Raw genomic sequence first — 18,471 nt, 5'->3', positions numbered from 1 at the left:
ACTGTTGGCAGAAGACATCATCAAGTTCTCCATCCTGGCTTGGAGGTCTGTAGTAGATGCCTACAATGAGATCTTTTTGAGTCCCAGTTCCTTTTATTCTTATCCAGATGCTTTCAAGCTGGTTTCCCAGATTCCTGTCTTGCATCTCTTCTGCAGTGTAACAGTTTTTGACATATAAAACTTCTGCCTCCTCTCCCCTTTGTTCGGTATCTGTGAAAGAGGTTATAGCCCTCGATGTCTACATTCCAGCGATAGGAGTCATCCCACCAGGTTTCTGCAACTGGCAGTTTAACCCGTTGTACTAAAGCCCGGCCCTGATATAGTGTGTACCCGATATGTTGTATAGCATCCGAAAGAAGAAATCAGAATCGCAAAAGGGGACAGTGAGCAGAATAGATTTCATAAAGCTTTGTTGGGCTCTTGACTTTGATAACTTCCATTGAAATTTGTACTAAAACCCAGAGCGGATGCATGACCCGGCTGACATGGAAGTCACCACTGGTTCAAGTTTCCAAATAAATATTCAACATTGATTGGAAGATCTGCAAATCTATCTGTCATCTATCTGTCATCTATCTATCTATCTATCTATCTAACTCTTTCCTGCTGTGTGCAATAAATACACTTGCTGATATGAGCTTCCTAAATGTGGTACTGAAGAGTTGCAAAACTCCCGAGATCCAAACGTTTTAATCCCAGAGATGACTATTTATCAGGCTCCAATAATGTATTCTCTGTTGGTTTCTGCATGCAAATGTTATGAAATATGTATTCCTGGAGCTGCAAGGATTATATCTGGAGCCTTCTTTTGATAACATGTTTACGCCTCCTGACTGCTTCCCTTCTTCCAATGCACCTTGTAATCATTTATTTATGAAATAGCGTATTCTCTTGATCTTAAAAACTTGGCACTCGCAGGCTTCTTCCAAGTTGCATATCCATTAACAGAGGATATGTTGTTTGCCTCTGTAATCTTGGAATGAATGTGTGTGTGCGCGCATATATATATATATATATAGGCTTCATCCTTTGGAGAAAATGAATGGGAATTTTTAATTTCCTGAAAATTCTTTCTGAATGATGAGAAGATCCCCTTTTTTAAAAAAGTATGCCAAATATATTCGAAAGATAGTATAGGATCTAGAGCAGTGTTTCTCAACCTGGGGGTGCCAGAGGGGTTGCCAGAGACCATAAGAAAATACAGTATTTTCTGCTGGTCATGGGGGTTCATTATGGGAAGTTTAGCCTAATTCTATCATTGATGGGGTTCAGAATGCTCTTTGATTGTATACATCCCAACAATTACAACTCTCAAATGTCAAGGTCTATTTTCCCCAAAATCCACCAGTGTTCACATTTGGACATATTGAGTATTTGTGCCAAGTTTGGTCCAGATTCATCATTGTTTGAGTTCACGGTGCTCTCTGAATGCAGGTGAAGTACAACTCAAGGTCAATGCCCTCCAAACCCTTCCATTATTTTGCGTTGGTCATGGGAGTTCTGTGTGCCAAGTTTGGTTGAATTCCGTCATTGGTGGAGTTCAGAATGCTCTTTGATTGTAGGTGAACTATAAATCCCAGCAACTACAATTCCCAAATGACAAAATCAATCTCCCCAACCCCACTAGTATTCAAATGTGGACGATTTGGATATTTGTGCCAAAACTGATCCAGTGAAAGAAAATACACCCTGCATATCAGATATTTACATTACGACTCATAACAGTGGCAAAATCACAGTTAGGAAGTAGCAACGAAAATAATTTTATCATTGGGGTCACCACAACATGAGGAACTGTATTAAGGGGTCACGGCATTAGGAAAGTTGAGAAACACTGGTCTAGAGTAACTCCCAGGTATCTGGGTGTGTGTTGTGACTCAGTTTGCTTCTGAGTCTGAAACTGAACCCTCTGGGTCTTGTGAGCCAGAGTTCCCTGAAGAACAGGATGATGGGATTCAGATTTCCGTTGTGCCTGCTTCAGACAGTGCAGCAGGGGAAACTTCAAGTCAGTTCTCAGGGGAAAAGAATGTCAGTGGGATAGATAACGGCCAGGTGGAGTTGTCTTCGCCTCCCCAGCCTTCCCACGGTGACCAAGATAAAGAAAGCCTTGAAGATAGTGAATTAATGAGAAGGCAAGACGCTTAGAATTAAGGGTCCGGAGGAGCTCTCGCTTAGCTGGTAAGCAAGAAGCCAAGTCGGCCAAGGGTCATCGCAATGCGTTCATGATTGCAAAGGGTATTTAGCCTTCTGGCTGACAAACGAGAGTTGTCAGTTCAATGTGGCTCTTTCCATGCAAACTTCTATGGATTAACCTTGGCTTTAAGCAGCTCACTTTTGGCTTTCTGAATCTGGGATTTTGGGTCTTGTGTTTCACTGTTTTGTTTGATCACTGCCTGAAGGATTATGCTTCATATTTTTGCCTTTGGATCTTGGGAACTGTGGTTTTGCATTTAAGCCTTTGTCCTGCTTATGGAACATTAGCATTTCCTCAATAAACTACAAAAGCTACAGCTCTGGTGTAGTGGTGTTTGGGAGCAAGGTGAAACTACCCTGAGTTGCAACAGTGTGCTGCAATGCGCCAGTGAGATTCCTTCCCAGGTAATCCTCAGAGTTCGAGAAGCTTGGCTGTTTTTAAGGTGAAAGGCACATGTCTGCGTTTTAGCTGGATTTGAAATCATCTTATTTTCCCTGTAATAGGCAGTAAGAGCACCTAAAGCTTTGGAGAGCTTCTGTTCAACCAATCCAAAGCTCTCTGCTTGAGTGGTGATGGCGCAATCATCAGTGTAGATGGAACTCTCTGTCCCTTCTGGCATTGGCTGTTAATTTGTGTAAATGTTGAACATTGATGGAGCAAGCACACTCCCTGGAGGCAATAAAATAATCTTGCCAATAAAACCTTTGGAAAGGTTCCTACATATTAGAAATGTCTTGAAAGCATACAACAACCCAGACTGGGAGCATTTTTTATTGCTAATCTAAATAATTTCCGCGACAGAAAACTACCCATGAAGTTTACCCATAGATTCCACAAATAGAAACCACAATTTGTTCCCACCTTGCACGGTATTAAAACCGGCTTCAGATGTTGCCCACATTCCTGCCAAATAACTCCAAGCATGTATTAAAAGCTGTGGGAGGAAGAAAGCTATCCAGGAAAACTTTCGAGATAAAGACAAAGTCTGATCCAATTTGCAGAGTTAAGCTTTTTAGCAGCAGGTTCCACTTAATCGCACCCAAAGCTACTTTCCAAAATGTTTTTTTTAAGTGCTTTATCTTGAAATTATAAGGTTTGTAATATATATATATATATATATATATATATATATATATATATAAAATATTTCCACAAAGACTTTTTAATTAAATGGGAAGCCAGGATCAGGGATTTTCTGCAGAGTTTGATCTTTCTCAGAGTCAAGGTTAGCAGGTAAAGCTTTCAGGTAAGGCAGTGTTTCTCAACCTTCCTAATGCCGTGACCCCTTAATCAACTTCCTCCTGTTGTGGTGACCCCCAACCATAAAATTATTTTCATTGCTACTTCACAACTATCATTTTGCTACTGTTATGAATTGTAATGTAAATATCTGATATGCAGGATATATTTTTATTCACTGGACCAAATTTGGCACAAATACTCAATATGCCCACATTTGAATACTAGTGGGATTGGGGAGTGGGGATTGATTTTGTCATTTGGGAGTTGTAGTTGCTGGGATTTATAGTTAACCTGCAATCAAAGAGCATTCTTAACTCCATCAATGGTGGAATTGAACCAAACTTGGAACACAGAACTCCCATGCCCAACAGCAAATACTGGAAGGGTTTGGTGGCGTTGACCTTGAGTTTTGGAGTTGTATTTCACCTACATCCAGGGAGCATTGTGAACTCAAAGAAAGATGGATCTGGACCAAACTTGCATTCCTGCTTGTGCTGTCACGCGCTGGGCCTGTGAAAGAGTCTGTAGACAGGACGTGTTTTCTGAATGCCCAACGGGACGCCAGGGGTGCCTCGGCTGAGAGGCCTTTCGGATTTCCCCACACAAAGTTCTTTTAAAGACTTAGAACAGTGTTTCTCAACCTGGGGGTTGGGACCCCTGGAAGGGTCGCGAGGGGGTATCAGAGGGGTCACCAAAGACCACCAGAAAACACAGTATTTTCTGTTGGTCATGTAGGTTCTGTGTGGGAAGTTTGGCCCAATTCAATCCTTGGTAGGGTTCGAATGCTCTTTGATTGTAGGTGAACTATAAATCCCAGCAACTACAACTCCCAAATGTCAAGGTCTATTGCCCCCAAACACTAATAGTGTTTATATTTGGGCATACTGAGAATTCATGCCAAGTTTGGTACAGATCCATCACTGTTTGAGTCTACAGTTCTCTCTGGATGTATGTAAACTCCAACTCCCAAAACTCAAGGTCAGTGCCCACCAAACCCAGTATTTTCTGTTGGTCATGGGAATTCTGTGTGCCAAGTTTGATTCAGTTCCATCATTGGTGGAGTTGAGAATGCTCTTTGATTGTAGGTGAACTATAAATCCCAGCAACTACAACTCCCACAGGACAAAATCAATACCCTCCCCCAATCTGTTACTATTCATAACAGCAGCAAAATGAGTTATGAAGTAGCAACGAAACTAATATTATGGTTGGGGGTCACCATAACATGAGGAAGCGTATTAAGGGGTCGTGGCATTAGGAAGGTTGAGAACCACTGACTTAGAAAGTTCAACAAAGTTGTTATTGTTGCTTAAATCTTCAATAAATCAAACAAATACCTCAAGGCTTTGAATCAACTGGTGGTTGCTTACATCTTGTCCACAAGGGACAGGCAACTTTCTTCATAAACTGTTTCTTCCTCCTACAAGGGAAATCCTTGACCCCTCCCTGGGCAATCTGACTTAAGCTCTGCTGGCGTGGGCCCCTACACCCGGTCCCAATTGCTTTATGGCTGCCGCGAGTGGTCCTTACCAAACAGAGTCCTTTAGTAGATTTCCAAGAAGAAAGAAAGCTTTCAATTCCCAGCGAAGGCTGGTTGTAAAACCGTGGAGCTGTATTTCTCCAGCAAAGACCTGGCTGTAGAGTTGTGGAACTACATTCCCCAACAAAGGCTATGCTGTAGTTCTCTGTAGAGCTGTGGGACTGGATCCCATCAGCAAAAGCTGTAAAAGACGAAGCTTTCTACAGGTGGAACTGATTCACGTCCTGTACGAAAGGCTTCTCTGTGTGAACTGAACTAGAGGTCCCCTTTTTCCCTCCTTAACCCAGAAAAAGGGGCGGAACTAAAGAACATAATGACAATTGATGGGTCCTTGGCCCTATTATTGCAAACCAAGGGAAGCCACCTTATTGCAAAATGCATGGAACTTTGGAATACATGCAAACACTCAATAGAAAGGAAAAGAAGTTGGAGCTCCTGGTACAGCTGTACCAACACACTGCTCAATATACCTAAATGTGAACACAGGTGGAGTTTGGGGAAAATAGACCTTGACATTTGGGAGTTGTAGTCAGGGGCGGCTCAACCCATTACGCAAAGTAAGCATTTGCAGTATAGTTGATTTTTCCCAGGGGCGCTCTTGAGGCGCTCTTGGGGGAAAATAGACGTTGACATATGCGAGTTGTAGTTACTGGGATGTATTGTTCACCTACAATCAAAGAGCATTCTGAACTCCACCAGTGATGGAATTGAACCAAATATGGCACACAGAACTCCCATGAACAATGGAAAATATATATCCGTGATTGGTTGGTTGGGGGGGGGGGCGCCAAAATACTGTTTGCTTACCATTGAAAATTACCTAGATCCGCCTCTGGTTGTAGTATCTGGAATTTGTAGTTCACCTACATTCAAAGAGCATTCTGAACCCCACCAACAATAAAATTGGGCCAAACTTCCCACACAAAACCCCCATGACCAACAAAAAATACTGTATTTTCTGATGGTCTTTGCGACCCCTACAGGAGTCCCGACCCCCAGGTTGAGAAACACTGAGGTAAGGAATCCCAAGAATTAGAAAAAGTTTCTCAATGCGAATCTATCAGGTGTTTTGCAGAGATGTAAGTCTGCTTATTTTCCCTCTTATCATAATATTTCGTTTAATTGGGGTTTAACGTGAGATAAATCACAGCTTTCTATAAACATTGACGCTGATGAAAACATTCATTATTTGCCTTTGACAAAACAGGTCTGCTCTATTTAATTTTCAAAGGCTATTATTTAAGATGAGCTGTAGGCCATGCAGCAGCTGGGCGCTAAAAGGCCGCCATTGGGTTTATTAAATCTATTAGGAGATGATTAGTCACCATAAATCTACTTGCTCTTGAAAGGGTCTTTGAGTGAAATTTGCAAATGCTAAGTAAGGGGCTTTGAATTAAATTAACAGCAAAAGAGAAACATACCCTTTCTCTGTAGAAAAAGAGCAACACGGAAGAAAATGTTTTTAAGAAACAAGATGTGACATGTAGAGGTCGGAAGTTGTATTGTGGTTAAGTTCAAAGGTTGTGGTTAAGTGCAGAGTCTGCAGGTACAAGAAGGTACTTTCCCTCAAAAGGTCAAGGGAGGGGGCTGGAAAGAGAGTACTTTCCATGACAAAAAAATGTTCTTGTTTACTTGAGGTTATATAACGGTGAGACAAAAGCCAAGGGGGCGTGGCAGTCACTTGAAGGGTGGCATCTACGTATGCTGCCAGGCTGTCCGTCTTCTTCATGAAGAAACTAAAATAAACCTTGTTTTTTTATCTTTTTTTGGGACTGTCTCCTTCCTTTTGTGCTCCCGTGATGTGGACCTAAGAAGACCCAATTTAGGGTCTCTAACATGCAAAGATCAAGTCGGAGTAGCGAAATTGATCAAATTAAGGGTATTCTGCCACGAATAGGAATAATGAAAGGGTGAGCGCTATCATTATATTGTCTGTCACTTCTAGACCTCTTTTTACCTGGTTTTTCTCAAAGGACCTGTCTTCCTCTAAGAGTGCAGATTTGACACTTCAACTACCATGGCTCAATGCTATGGAACAATAGGATGTGTACATTTGCAAGATCCTTTGCCATTAATGCTAGTTGGTCATTTGCTGCACCAAACGACAAGGTCCCAGGATTCTAAAGACAGATGACAGATGACCGCCCTGGCAAGAGTTCTCCTTCCAGAAAGGCTTCAGTGTCCCATCTGATTGTGTTTTGATTGTGTTTTTCCTGCATGGCAGAAAGATTGGAGAGGAAGGCTTCTGGGGTTTCTGCTATTACTACTACTACTACTACTACTACTACTATAACTATTGCAAAGGTTGAATGGCCATCTGTTGAAGGTGCTTTGGAAGTGTTTTTCTTTCATGGCAGAAGTGGCTTGGACTGGACTGCCTCAGGGATTTCTGCTATTAATATTAATATTAATATTAATAATATTATTACAAAGGCTAGATGGCCATCTGTTGGGGTGCTTTGTGTTTTTCCTGCATAGAAGAAGTGGGTTGGATTTTGTACCGTCTGGGGTTTCTGCTATTTATATTATTATTATTATTATTATTATTATTATTATTACTACTACTACAAAGGCTAGCTGGCCATCTCTTGGGGGTGCTTTGATTGAGTTTTTCATACATGGCAGAAAGGGGTTGGACTGCATGGTCTCTGGGGTTTTTTACTATTATTATTATTGTTGTTGTTGTTGTTATTATTATTATTATTATTATTACTGCTACTACTACTACAAAGGCTAGATGGCTGTCTGTTAGGGGTGCTTTGCTGTGTTTTTCCTGCGTGGTAGAAGGGGGTTGGACTGGAAGGCCGCTGAGGTTTCCCTATTAATATTGGGTTGTTTTAGGTTTTTTCGGGCCATATGGCCATGTTCTGGAGGCATTCTCTCCTGACATTTTGCCTGCATCTATGGCAAGCATCCTCAGAGGTAGTGAGGACCTCACTACCTCTGAGGATGCTTGCCATAGACGCAGACGAAATGTCAGGAGAGAATGCCTCCAGAACATGGCCATATAGCCCGAAAAAACCTACAACAACCCAGTGATTCCGGCCATGAAAGCCTTCGACAATATTAATATTATTGCTACAAAGGCCATCTGATAGGGGTGATTTGATTGTGTTTTTCGTTCATGGCAGAAGATTATTGAACTGGATAGCCTCTGGGGTTTCTATTATTATTATTATTATTATTATTATTATTATTATTATTATTGCAAGGGCTTTATGGCCATCTGTTGGGGGTGATTTGATTGTGTTTTTCATTCATGGCAGAAGGGGGTTGGGCTGGATGGCCTCAGGGGTTTCTATTATTATTATTATTATTATTATTATTATTATTATTATTATTATTTGAAACACAACAAGATGGATCGTTAAATCCTCATATAGTGTCAGCTTTTCCAGTTGTTTCTCTTCAATCCTGCTGTCACCTGGGATTGCAACATCGACAATCCATACTTTGTTTTTTAACACAATTGTGAGATCAGGAGTATTGTGCTCCAAAACTCTGTCTGTCTGAATTCGGAAGTCCCAGAGGAGTTTGACGTGTTCATTCCCTGTAACTTTTTCTGACTTGTGATCCCACCAGTTCTTTGTTGCAGGCAGATGGTGTTTGTGGCACAAGTTCCAATGAATTATCTGAGCGATGGTGTTATGCCTCTGCTTGTAGTCTGTCTGCGCGATCTTCTTGCAGCAGATGAGGATGTAGTCTATTGTTTCATCTGCTTCTTTGCAGAGTCTACACTTGGGATCTGTCGTCGACTTTTCAATTCTGGCTTTGATGGTATTGGTTCTAATCAGGCCCGTAGTGGGGGGGGGGGGGGGTTAGGGGTTCAACCCCCCCCCCCCGAAATGTTTCAGATTTTTTTTAAAAAAAACCTGGTTTATTCATGAATTTTAACTGGTTAACCAAATCCCCATGCTAAGTCTATGAGATGCAAAAAATCAAGAGTTCCTCCAGAACTGCAAGCATGATCTCAAGCAAATATTAGCAATTTATTCACACTGTCATTACTTGCAGCAATAGCCAGTGTAGTTGTTCTGGTACGGCTGTACCAGGAGCTCCAACTTTATTTGTTTTGTATTAAATGTTTGCTTGCAGTCCTAGGTTTCAGGGACTCTGCAGATAGGTGGCTTCTTTGGTTGCAGTCATAGGGCAAGTCACCTGTCCATCATTGTTAAGTTTTGGTCCCGCCCCTTGCTCAGGGCAATTGGGAAGGGAAGTGAACCATTTTTAGTTAGTCTCAGCAAGGTAAGCTTATGTATAGAATGTGTGCAAGTTTCTCCTGTACAAAAGCATCAACCCTTAAGACCTTCCGGGGGAGAAAGGTCTTAAGAGTCTCCAAAGAATTTCCAGGAAAACAGCCCTAAAGACCAAAGAACTCCAGCTGGAGAACATCTACTGCCTTGCTGGAAGGTCCGCTCAGCGTTCGAGACTCAGTTCGAGCCCACATCAGTAAGGGTTAGATTACAGTCAGGCTGGGAGAAGTTAAAATGGGGATTTTCCTTTAAAGAAGAAGTTATTGAAGACAGTTGCCTGTCCTTCGTGGGCAAGATTAGGAATTCACCAGTTGCCTAAAAGCTTGGAATCATTTGCTTAACTTTACTGAAGACAAGAGAAGTTTCTGTTTGATTGTTCATTAATAAAAGACTTTGTTGTACTTCTCAAGCCATCTAAAGACTGTTTGTGGTGGAAACCACTGAGAACTTCTCTTTAGGCCCCCTGGCTTCCCGCTGGGCAAAGGTTGCACATCCTGTTCTAAAGACAATTATTTACAGGCCCAGCGCGTGACAGAACAGTAGTGAAGCAACCAAGTTGGGGGGGGGGGGAGGATGTTGAATGCTCTCATTAAGGAGGCCAGACTTGGTGGAGGTGGTTGACAAGGGCAGAGCTGCAGGCTATTGAAGGCTGCTCTGCCCCCTGCTGTGCTCTTTGCTTCAGCGTGAGCTAGGAGGCAGGTTTCAACCCCCCCTCCTGCGAAATATTCAAGCCCCCCCCCCCCCCCGAAAATTTCAACCCCTCCCAAATTTTTTTTCTGGCTACGGCCCTGGTTCTAATGGCTTGTTCTTGGGCTGCCAGAATCCTCACAACCTTTGAGGATGCCTGCCATAGATGCAGGCAAAACATCAGGAGAGAATGCTTCTGCAACATGGCCATATAGCCTGGAAAACTCACAACAACCCAGGGATTTTGGCCATGAAAGCCTTTGACAATCTCTGAAAGAATCTTGCCCAAAAAAATCCCATGATGGATTCACTTTAGGCTCACCATACGTTGATGACATTGAACTAACAGCAGACGCCGTTTCATGGTCATCCTCAGCTAATTGCGGAGGAGAAGGAAGGAATACAAAAGTCCAATTCTGTGTAGAACTTTTATTTCATTCATGGATGACACCCAGGATAATTTATCACCGAACATGTCTGCAGCATAAAACTTTATGTAGCTTTTCGGATGCCTAATTAACATACTTTGCTACAAAAAGCAGGGAGGGAGGGGAGGCGCCTCAATTAATTTTTACAGTTTCCTGCCTGAGAATGAACTTCTAATTGAATACGACGGCACAATGATGTTAAACAATGGGAGGCGAGTTGCGAGATGATGCTTTAAGGGCATCATAGGCAATAAATGGGCTAGGAAAAAAGACAACACATTTAATCAGAAATCTGGAACATGCCAAATAACATCAGGATATATGCATTGTAATCTGCCCTGAGTCCCCTGTGGGGTGAGAAGGGTGGAATATAAATACTGTAAACAAACAAACAAACAAACATTTCTAGATAGTACTAGCTGTCCCCTGCCACACGTTGCTGTGGCCCACTCTGGTGGTCATGGGGGTTCTGTGTGGGAGGTTCGGCCCAATTCTATCATTGGTGGGATTCAGAATGCTCTGTGATTGTAGGTGAACTATAAATCCCAGCAACTACAACTCCCGAATGTCAAGATTCTATTTTCCCCAAAGTCTACCAGTGTTCACATTTGGACATATTGAGTATTTGTGTAGAGTTTGGTTCAGATCCATCATTGTCAATGCCCAACAACCCTTCTAGAGTCCACAGTGATCTTGAGATGTAGGTGAACTACAACTCCCAAACTCAAGGTCAATGCCCAACAACCCCTTCTAGTGTTTTCTGTTGGTCATGGGAGTTCTGTGTGCCGAGTTTGGTTCAATTGCATCGTGGATGGAGTTCAGAATGCTTTTTCATTGTAGGAGAACTATAAATCCCAGCAACTACAACTCCCAAATGACAAAATCATAATGTTTTGAGTGATGGTCACTCCTTATGTTGTGAGACGTTTTGTTGCCAATTTTGGTGTGATTTCGTTCATTGGTTCTTTTGTTTTTAAGGTACTCATTATGCACAGAGCATTTTATATATATATAGAACAGTGTTTCTCAACCTTCCTAATAGAATAGAATGTCGCAACCCCTTAGTACAGTTCCTCATGTTGTGGTGACCCCCAACCATAACGTTATTTTCATTGCTACTTCATAATTGTAATTTTGCTGCTGTTATGAATTGTAAAGTAAATATCTGATATGCAGGATGGATTTTCAGTCACTGGACCAAATTTGGCACAAATACCCGATATGCCCAAAATTTGAATACTGGTGGGGTTGGAGGTGATTGATTTTGTCATTTGGTAATGCTTGAGTTACTAGGATTTATAGTTCACCTAAAATCAAAGAGCCTTCTGAACTCCACCAATGATGGAATTGAATCAAACTTGGCACACAGAATTCTCATGACCAAGATTAAATACTGGGAAGGTCTGGTGGACATTGACCTTGAGTTTTTGGAGTTGTAGTTCACCTACATCCAGAGAACACTCTGGACTCAAGCAATGATGGATCTGGATCAAACTTGACACAAATACTCAATATGCCCAAATGTGAACACTGGTAGAGTTTGGAGAAAATAGACCTTGGCATTTGGGAGTTGTAGTTGTTGGGATTTATAGTTCACCCACAATGAAATAGCATTCTGAACCCCACCAATGATAGAATTGTACCAAACTTTCCACACAGAACCCCCATGACCAACAGAAAATACTATGTTTTCCGATGGTCTTTGGCGACCCCTCTGACACCCCCTCGCGACCTCCCCAGGGGTCCCGACCCCCAGGTTGAGAAACACTGATATAGAAGATTACTGGACTTTGGTAGAGTGCTGAGTGAAAAGGTGGTTCAGTGCTAGAGTGCAACATTACGTCCCTTCTGTTGACCAAAGACTGTAGAATATAATGTGTTTGGCATGGATTGAATTTGCCCTGGCTCCATGATGTGTGATCATGGGAGTTGCAGTTTGCTGAGGCACCAAGAGTATTTAGCAGTGGAGGCTAAACTCCCAGGAATCCATAGCATTGAGCCAGAGCAGTTAAAGCCATGCCAAACTCTATTAATTCCGGAAAGTTGACAGTCTCCATATCTGCCTCCAGGACTAGGCATGACTTTCCTGCATGAAATGATCCTTTCTTTCTGGCACAAAAACCCAACCCTGTTAAAAAAAGAAGAGTGTCCAGGCAAACAGGTACTGCCTTCCTTTAAAATGTTGAATCCCCGCTTTCTTTCGTGCTAAACACTGCCTCTCCTGGGTACTATTAATGGATGACGGACGAGGCACAAACGTCGCCATAGTTCACAGGTCACTGACCCTGTTTGGAAGAACAGCTTTCAAGCTCGTGCCAACCTGGGAAAGCACCAGCTTCAAGGGGAGACACAGGAGTATGCCTGGAAATTATGCACATAAAATATTAAAAATTATATATATATGCATTAAAGTTTTAACGCCGTAATGTTTCAGTTGGGCCACCTGGGCTCACGCTATAATTCAACGGGGATTGCGTTACAGTCCGCTTTACCTTGGTGCTTCCGCAGGCAAACGGAGTCACTTTAGGAAGATTTAAAAGACACAGCCAGCAATTCATGGCATTGGTTCCTTTTGCCGTAATATAGGCTGCAGTTAAAGGAGAGAGAGAGAAATAACCTACCCAAGGTTTGTTGAGCCTTGGGTGCTTGAAACCCTGCATTATCCTTTTTCAGTGCACCATACTGCCCTTCTGAAACCCACATCTGGGATTTGCAGTTTGGTGAGGAGTCTTAGTGTTATTGAGCTATGAATATTTGAAATAGCATTTGCTTTGGAGTTTGACATGATTAGTGAGCATGGAGAGGATGTTAAAATGAACCAATTAGGACATTAAGATCGTCCGGGGAGGCCCTGCTCTCAATCCCGCCAGCCTCACAAGCACGGCTGGTGGGGACGAGAGACAGGGCCTTCTCAGTGGTGGCCCCTCGGCTGTGGAACACCCTTCCCGCAGACATTAGATCGGCCCCCTCCCTGCTAGCGTTCAGGAGAAGAGTAAAGACCTGGCTCTTTGAACAGGCGTTTAATTAAGCAGTGCAACAAACTGATTGATCTTGGAACTTGGAATAATGGACGAGGAGATCGGATTATGACTTTACTGATGAGACGTGATGGATTAGTTATATAGATGTATAGATGTTATATTGATGTACTGTTGTATTGCTATATCGATGTAGTTGCTTTAGTTACTGTTTTAAATGCTAATGTTGTGCACTGTGTATATTGTCCTGGCTGTAAACCGCACTGAGTCGCCTACGGGCTGAGAGAGTGCGGTATACAAGTAAAGTAAAGTAAAGTAAATAAATAAATAAATAAATATGCTTCGTGGATATGTATTGATTTTAAATATATTGTGCTATTTTTTGTCAAAAAGGTAAAGGTTTTTGTCAAAAGGGTTATATTGATTTTTGTCAAAAAGGTAAAGGTTTCCCCTTGATATTAAGTCTAGTCATGTCCGACTCTGGGGGGTGGTGCTCATCTCAATTTCTAAGCCGAAGAACTGGCCTTATCCATAGACACCTCCTAGGTCATGTGGCTGGCATGACTGCATGGAGCATCATTATCTTCCCCCTATTGATCTACTCACATTTGCATGTTTTTGAACTGCTATGTTAGCAGAAGCTGGGACTAACAGTGGGAGCTCATCCAACTCCCAGGATTCGGATCGCCAACGTTTCGGTCAGCAAGTTCAGCAGCTCAGCGGTTTAACCTACTGGCCACCGGGGGCTCCCATTTTTGTTACTAGGTTATTGGTTGTATCATAAAAACATGGAAAATTTTGGGTTGTTGTAGATTTTTCCGGGCTATATGGCCATGTTCTGGAGGCAATCTTTCTCCTGACGTTTCACCTGCATCTACGTCAGGAGAAAAATTGCCTCCAGAACATGGCCATATAGCCCGGAAAAACCTACAACAACCCAGTGATCCCGGCCATGAAAGCCTTCGACAATACATGGAAGATTTTATTAAACTGCAGCACCTTTTGCAATAGTCTTTCAATGAATATCTTATAGTCGCAACCAATACAACATAGTTTGTGGCAGCCATAAAAAAGTTTCTGGAGTATAAGGACCGTACAATGAAATGGGAAATAACACTTTCAAACCAGGAACAGAATTTTCAAATTTTGTTACATAGTGATATATGGCAATGTAGAGTCATATAATGCCGTTCTATGCACTTGTGAAATTGCATTATATGGAGTGTAGATGGGGCATCAAGCCCTGTGTAGATGGGAGTCGGAGTTTACTGACCATTCCTTTTTCTTTTCCAGAAGCCTTTGAGATCGTCGTCCGTCATGCACAGAACTTCACCAACCTCATGTTCAGGAACTACTACCGTGGCATCGCCGCCTATGCGCTCCCTCTTGTGGGGGATTTATTCACCGACATCTCGCTCTACATCCTGGGCTCGGACCTCAGTGTCAACAACATGGTCAACGAGTTCTTCGATGGCTTGTTCCCCTTGGTCTACTCCCGCTTGGTCAACCCGAGTCTCCCCGAACCGTCAGCCGAAATGGCGGAGTGCCTACGCTTAGCCCGCCGAGACTTGGAAGCCTTTGGTGATGTCCCCAAAGCCATGATGACACGGGTGTCCCGCTCCCTTCGGGTGACCCGGGTCTTCCTCCAGGCCCTCAACCTCGGCATTGAGGTGGTCAACACCACCGACCACTTGCGGCTCAGCAAAGACTGCGGCCGGGCGCTCTTGAAGATGTGGTACTGCCCGCACTGCCAGGACCTCCTGATGGCCAAGCCGTGTGCCGGATTCTGTGGCCTGGTCTTGCGTGGCTGCCTGGCCAGCGTAGCGGAGGTGGACGGGCACTGGAGGGAGTACCTCCATGCCTTGGAAGGCCTGGCCAAAAGCATGCGCGGCACCTATGACATTGAGCATGTCCTCCTCCACCTCTTCTCCTCCATCCGGGATGCCATCAGTTACATGCAAAAGAACACGGGGAAGATATCAGTCGCGGTACGTCCTCCTTTGTTTCTCCTTCTCTCACAGATAACAGGGGTTATTATTGGTTATTGATTATGATAATGGTGGCTCTTATTATACTACATAACAAAAATTTGAAAACAGTATCTGTTCCTGGTTTGGAAGTGTTATTTCCTGTTTAATTGTAGGATGCTTACTTTGAAAGTTTTTCTACTCCAGAAATTTTTGTGGCAGCCAATTAACTAGATTGAGATTCAATCAGATATTCATTGATAAACTATTGATAAAATGTGCTGCAGGATGTATCACTAAAGTAAAGTTTTTGCAGGGTTGCTGTGAGTTTTCTGGGCTGTTTGGCTATGTTCCAGAAGCATTCTCTTCTGACGTTTCACCCTTACTTACTTAATGGAGCCCCTGGTGGCGCAGTGGGTTAAACCCCTGTGCCAGCAGGACTGAAGACCGACAGGTCGCAGGTTCGAATCCAGGGAGAGGCGGATGAGCTCCCTCTATCAGCTCCAGCTCCTCATGCGGGGACATGAGAAAAACCTCCCACAAGGATGATAAAAACATCAAATCATCCAGGCGTCCCCTGGGCAACGTCCTTGCAGACGGCCAATTCTCTCACACCAGGAGTCACTCTTGACACAACAAAAAAACAAACAACCCCCCCCCCCCCCTTACTTACTTACTTACTTACTTACTTAGGTGATCCCTCATTGGCCAAGTAGGATAATCTTCCAGGATCAGTATTCTTGTGGGTCCGTAGGTGGCTGTGGAGCCCTATTCTTGACCTGCATCTTCTCCCGCAGTGAAGGCATTGGTTTCCAGGTGGAAGGCGGTCCCGGTTGGGGTTGGCTTGTCACGCCTTCCTCTTGGCACGTTTCTCTCTTTCACCCTCCATTCATGCTTCTTCAAATTCTGTAGCACTGCTGGTCACAGCTGACCTCCAGCTGGAGCGGTCAAGGGCCAGGGCTTCCCAGTTCTCGGTGTCTATGCCAGAGTTTTTAAGTTCACTTTGAGCCCATATTTCAATCTCTTTTCCTGTCCACCAACATTCCCTTTTCCGTTCTTGAGTTCGGAGTAGAGCAACCGCTTTGGGAGATGGTGGTCGGGCATCCAGACAACGTGGCCGGTCCAGCAGAGTTGATGGCGGAGAACCATCGCTTCAATGCTGGTGGTCTTTGCTTCTTCCAGCACGCTGACGTTTGTCCGCCTATCTTCCCAAGAGATTTGCAGGATTTTCCAGAGGCAGCGCTGATGGAATCGTTCCAGGAGTTCCATGTGACGTCTGTAGACAGTCCACGTTTCACAGGGATATAGCAGGGTTGGGAGGACAATATAAAAAAGCACCTTGGTATCCCTCTGGATGTCCCGGTCCTCAAACACTCTCTGCTTCATTCGGAAAAATGCTGCACTCGCAGAGCTCAGATGGTATTGTATTTCGGTGTTGACGTTGACTTTGGTGGACAGGTGGCTGCCAAGGTAGCAGAAATGGTCAACATTTTCTAATGTTACACCATTAAGCTGTATCTCTGGCATTGGGGAGGGGATGGCTGGTGACTGCTGGAAGAGCACTTTGGTTTTCTCGATGTTCAGTGACAGGCCGAGCTTCTCGTATGCTTCTGCAAAGGTGTTTAGAGTGGCTTGTAGATCTTCTTCTGAGTGCGCACAGACGACGTTGTCATCAGCATACTAGTGTTCTATGACAGATGTTGTTGTAACCTTGGTTTTGGCTTTCAGTCTGCTGAGATTAAACAGCTTGCCATCTGTCCAATAGATGATTTCCACTCCGCTGGGAAGCTTCCCATCAACAAGGTGAAGTATCATAGCGATGAAGATGGAGAATAAAGTTGGGGCGATAACACATCCCTGTTTGACACCTGATTTCACCCACATCTATGGCAGCCATCCTCAGAGTTTGTGAGGTTGCATTTCTGTGTTCTCCAATAATATGCTGTTTCCACGTTGGCTCATCAGATGCTCTGCTATGACTGACTTCTCTGGTTGAGTTAGCCTACGGTGCCTTTCATAGGCAATGCTGCTGCGTTTGGTGATCCCTCTAGACTTGTCCACAGGTACATGGTATACGGTAGATTTCTGCAACGGTGAGAGGATCCCTCTTGCCTTTTACTGGACATAGCATTTGTTGGATTTTCTTAGTGGGTCTGTAGATAGTTTGTAGGTTGTGTTTATTCGTCAGCTTTTGGCAGTTTAATACACCTTTTCTATGTTTTTATGGTAGAACCAATTAGGAAATGATACATATAACCTAGGAACAAACATTGTAATACATACTGTTATTAATTGAAATTTGCATATATTCCCTCCATTGCCTGGGCGTCATTGGTACCACTGTGTGCCTACATTCCCCTTTTTCCAGCTCTGAAAAGGTCTTGCTCACAATATTCCACGGGACCACTCTCTGTCTACTGTTAAATAAATATTTTTATGGTCAAACCATTTGCCAGAAATATTAAACATTAACTAGGTATTTTTAATTACAGGAATGTGAGTCAAGCACTGAAAGGGTGGAGCTTCACATACGATAGCCTTCAATCTGGGGCTTCTCTCACACTGAGGAGTTCTCTCACACCGACACCTACTAACACTGAGGCTTACCTCACACTGAGGCCTCTCTCAGACTGAGGGCAACTAACACTGAGGGGTAACACTGAGGTCCACAGCTTGGGTGTCCTCCTAGACCAAGGGTTCTCAAACTTTTTAAACCGGGGGCCAGTTCACTGTCCCTCAGACCGTTGGAGGGCCAGATTATAGTTTTTTTTAAAAAAAAAATCAATTAAAAAATTCCTATGCACATTGCACATATCATATTTTGCTGTGTGGAAGGGCCCTTAGAGGGGGTTCTTTCTAGCCCTCTTTAGGCAGTAATTCCAGGAGCAGAGAATGGGAAATCTTCCTATTTCTACTCTGAACAAAATCTGGCTACCAGTATTTAAAAAACTCTAAAATTATAACTGTAAATAAAGAACAACACTCAAACACAGGGGAACTCCAGACAAGAAACAATCAGGGCCAGCTAATCACTTCTCCCTAAAAACTGTCAGGCTATGAAATGGTAATCAAGGTGGCCAATTGAAACATTCATACCTACCTCCAACAGACAAGAGTTCTTTCTCCCACCCTGGATCTTCCATAATTTTCCTAGTTAAAGGTTTTCCTTTGACATGAAGTCC

General features: G+C 43.3%; 1 protein-coding gene across 1 annotated transcript in view; it reads left to right on the top strand.

Annotated features, from left to right (window-relative positions):
- GPC3 (glypican 3) overlaps nucleotides 1–18,471 on the top strand; it is a 196,996-nt gene that overhangs the window by 90,063 nt on the left and 88,462 nt on the right. The window contains exon 3 of the mRNA XM_060756063.2: nucleotides 14,616–15,310. Coding sequence (XP_060612046.2) covers nucleotides 14,616–15,310 — 695 coding nt within the window. The remainder of the gene's footprint in view (nucleotides 1–14,615; nucleotides 15,311–18,471) is intronic.

Source organism: Anolis sagrei, chromosome 10 (genome assembly GCF_037176765.1).
Source record: "Anolis sagrei isolate rAnoSag1 chromosome 10, rAnoSag1.mat, whole genome shotgun sequence".
NCBI classification, from domain to species: domain Eukaryota; kingdom Metazoa; phylum Chordata; class Lepidosauria; order Squamata; family Dactyloidae; genus Anolis; species Anolis sagrei.
Note: the sequence above shows the minus strand (reverse complement) of the source record. Positions and strands in the feature narration are given on the sequence as shown.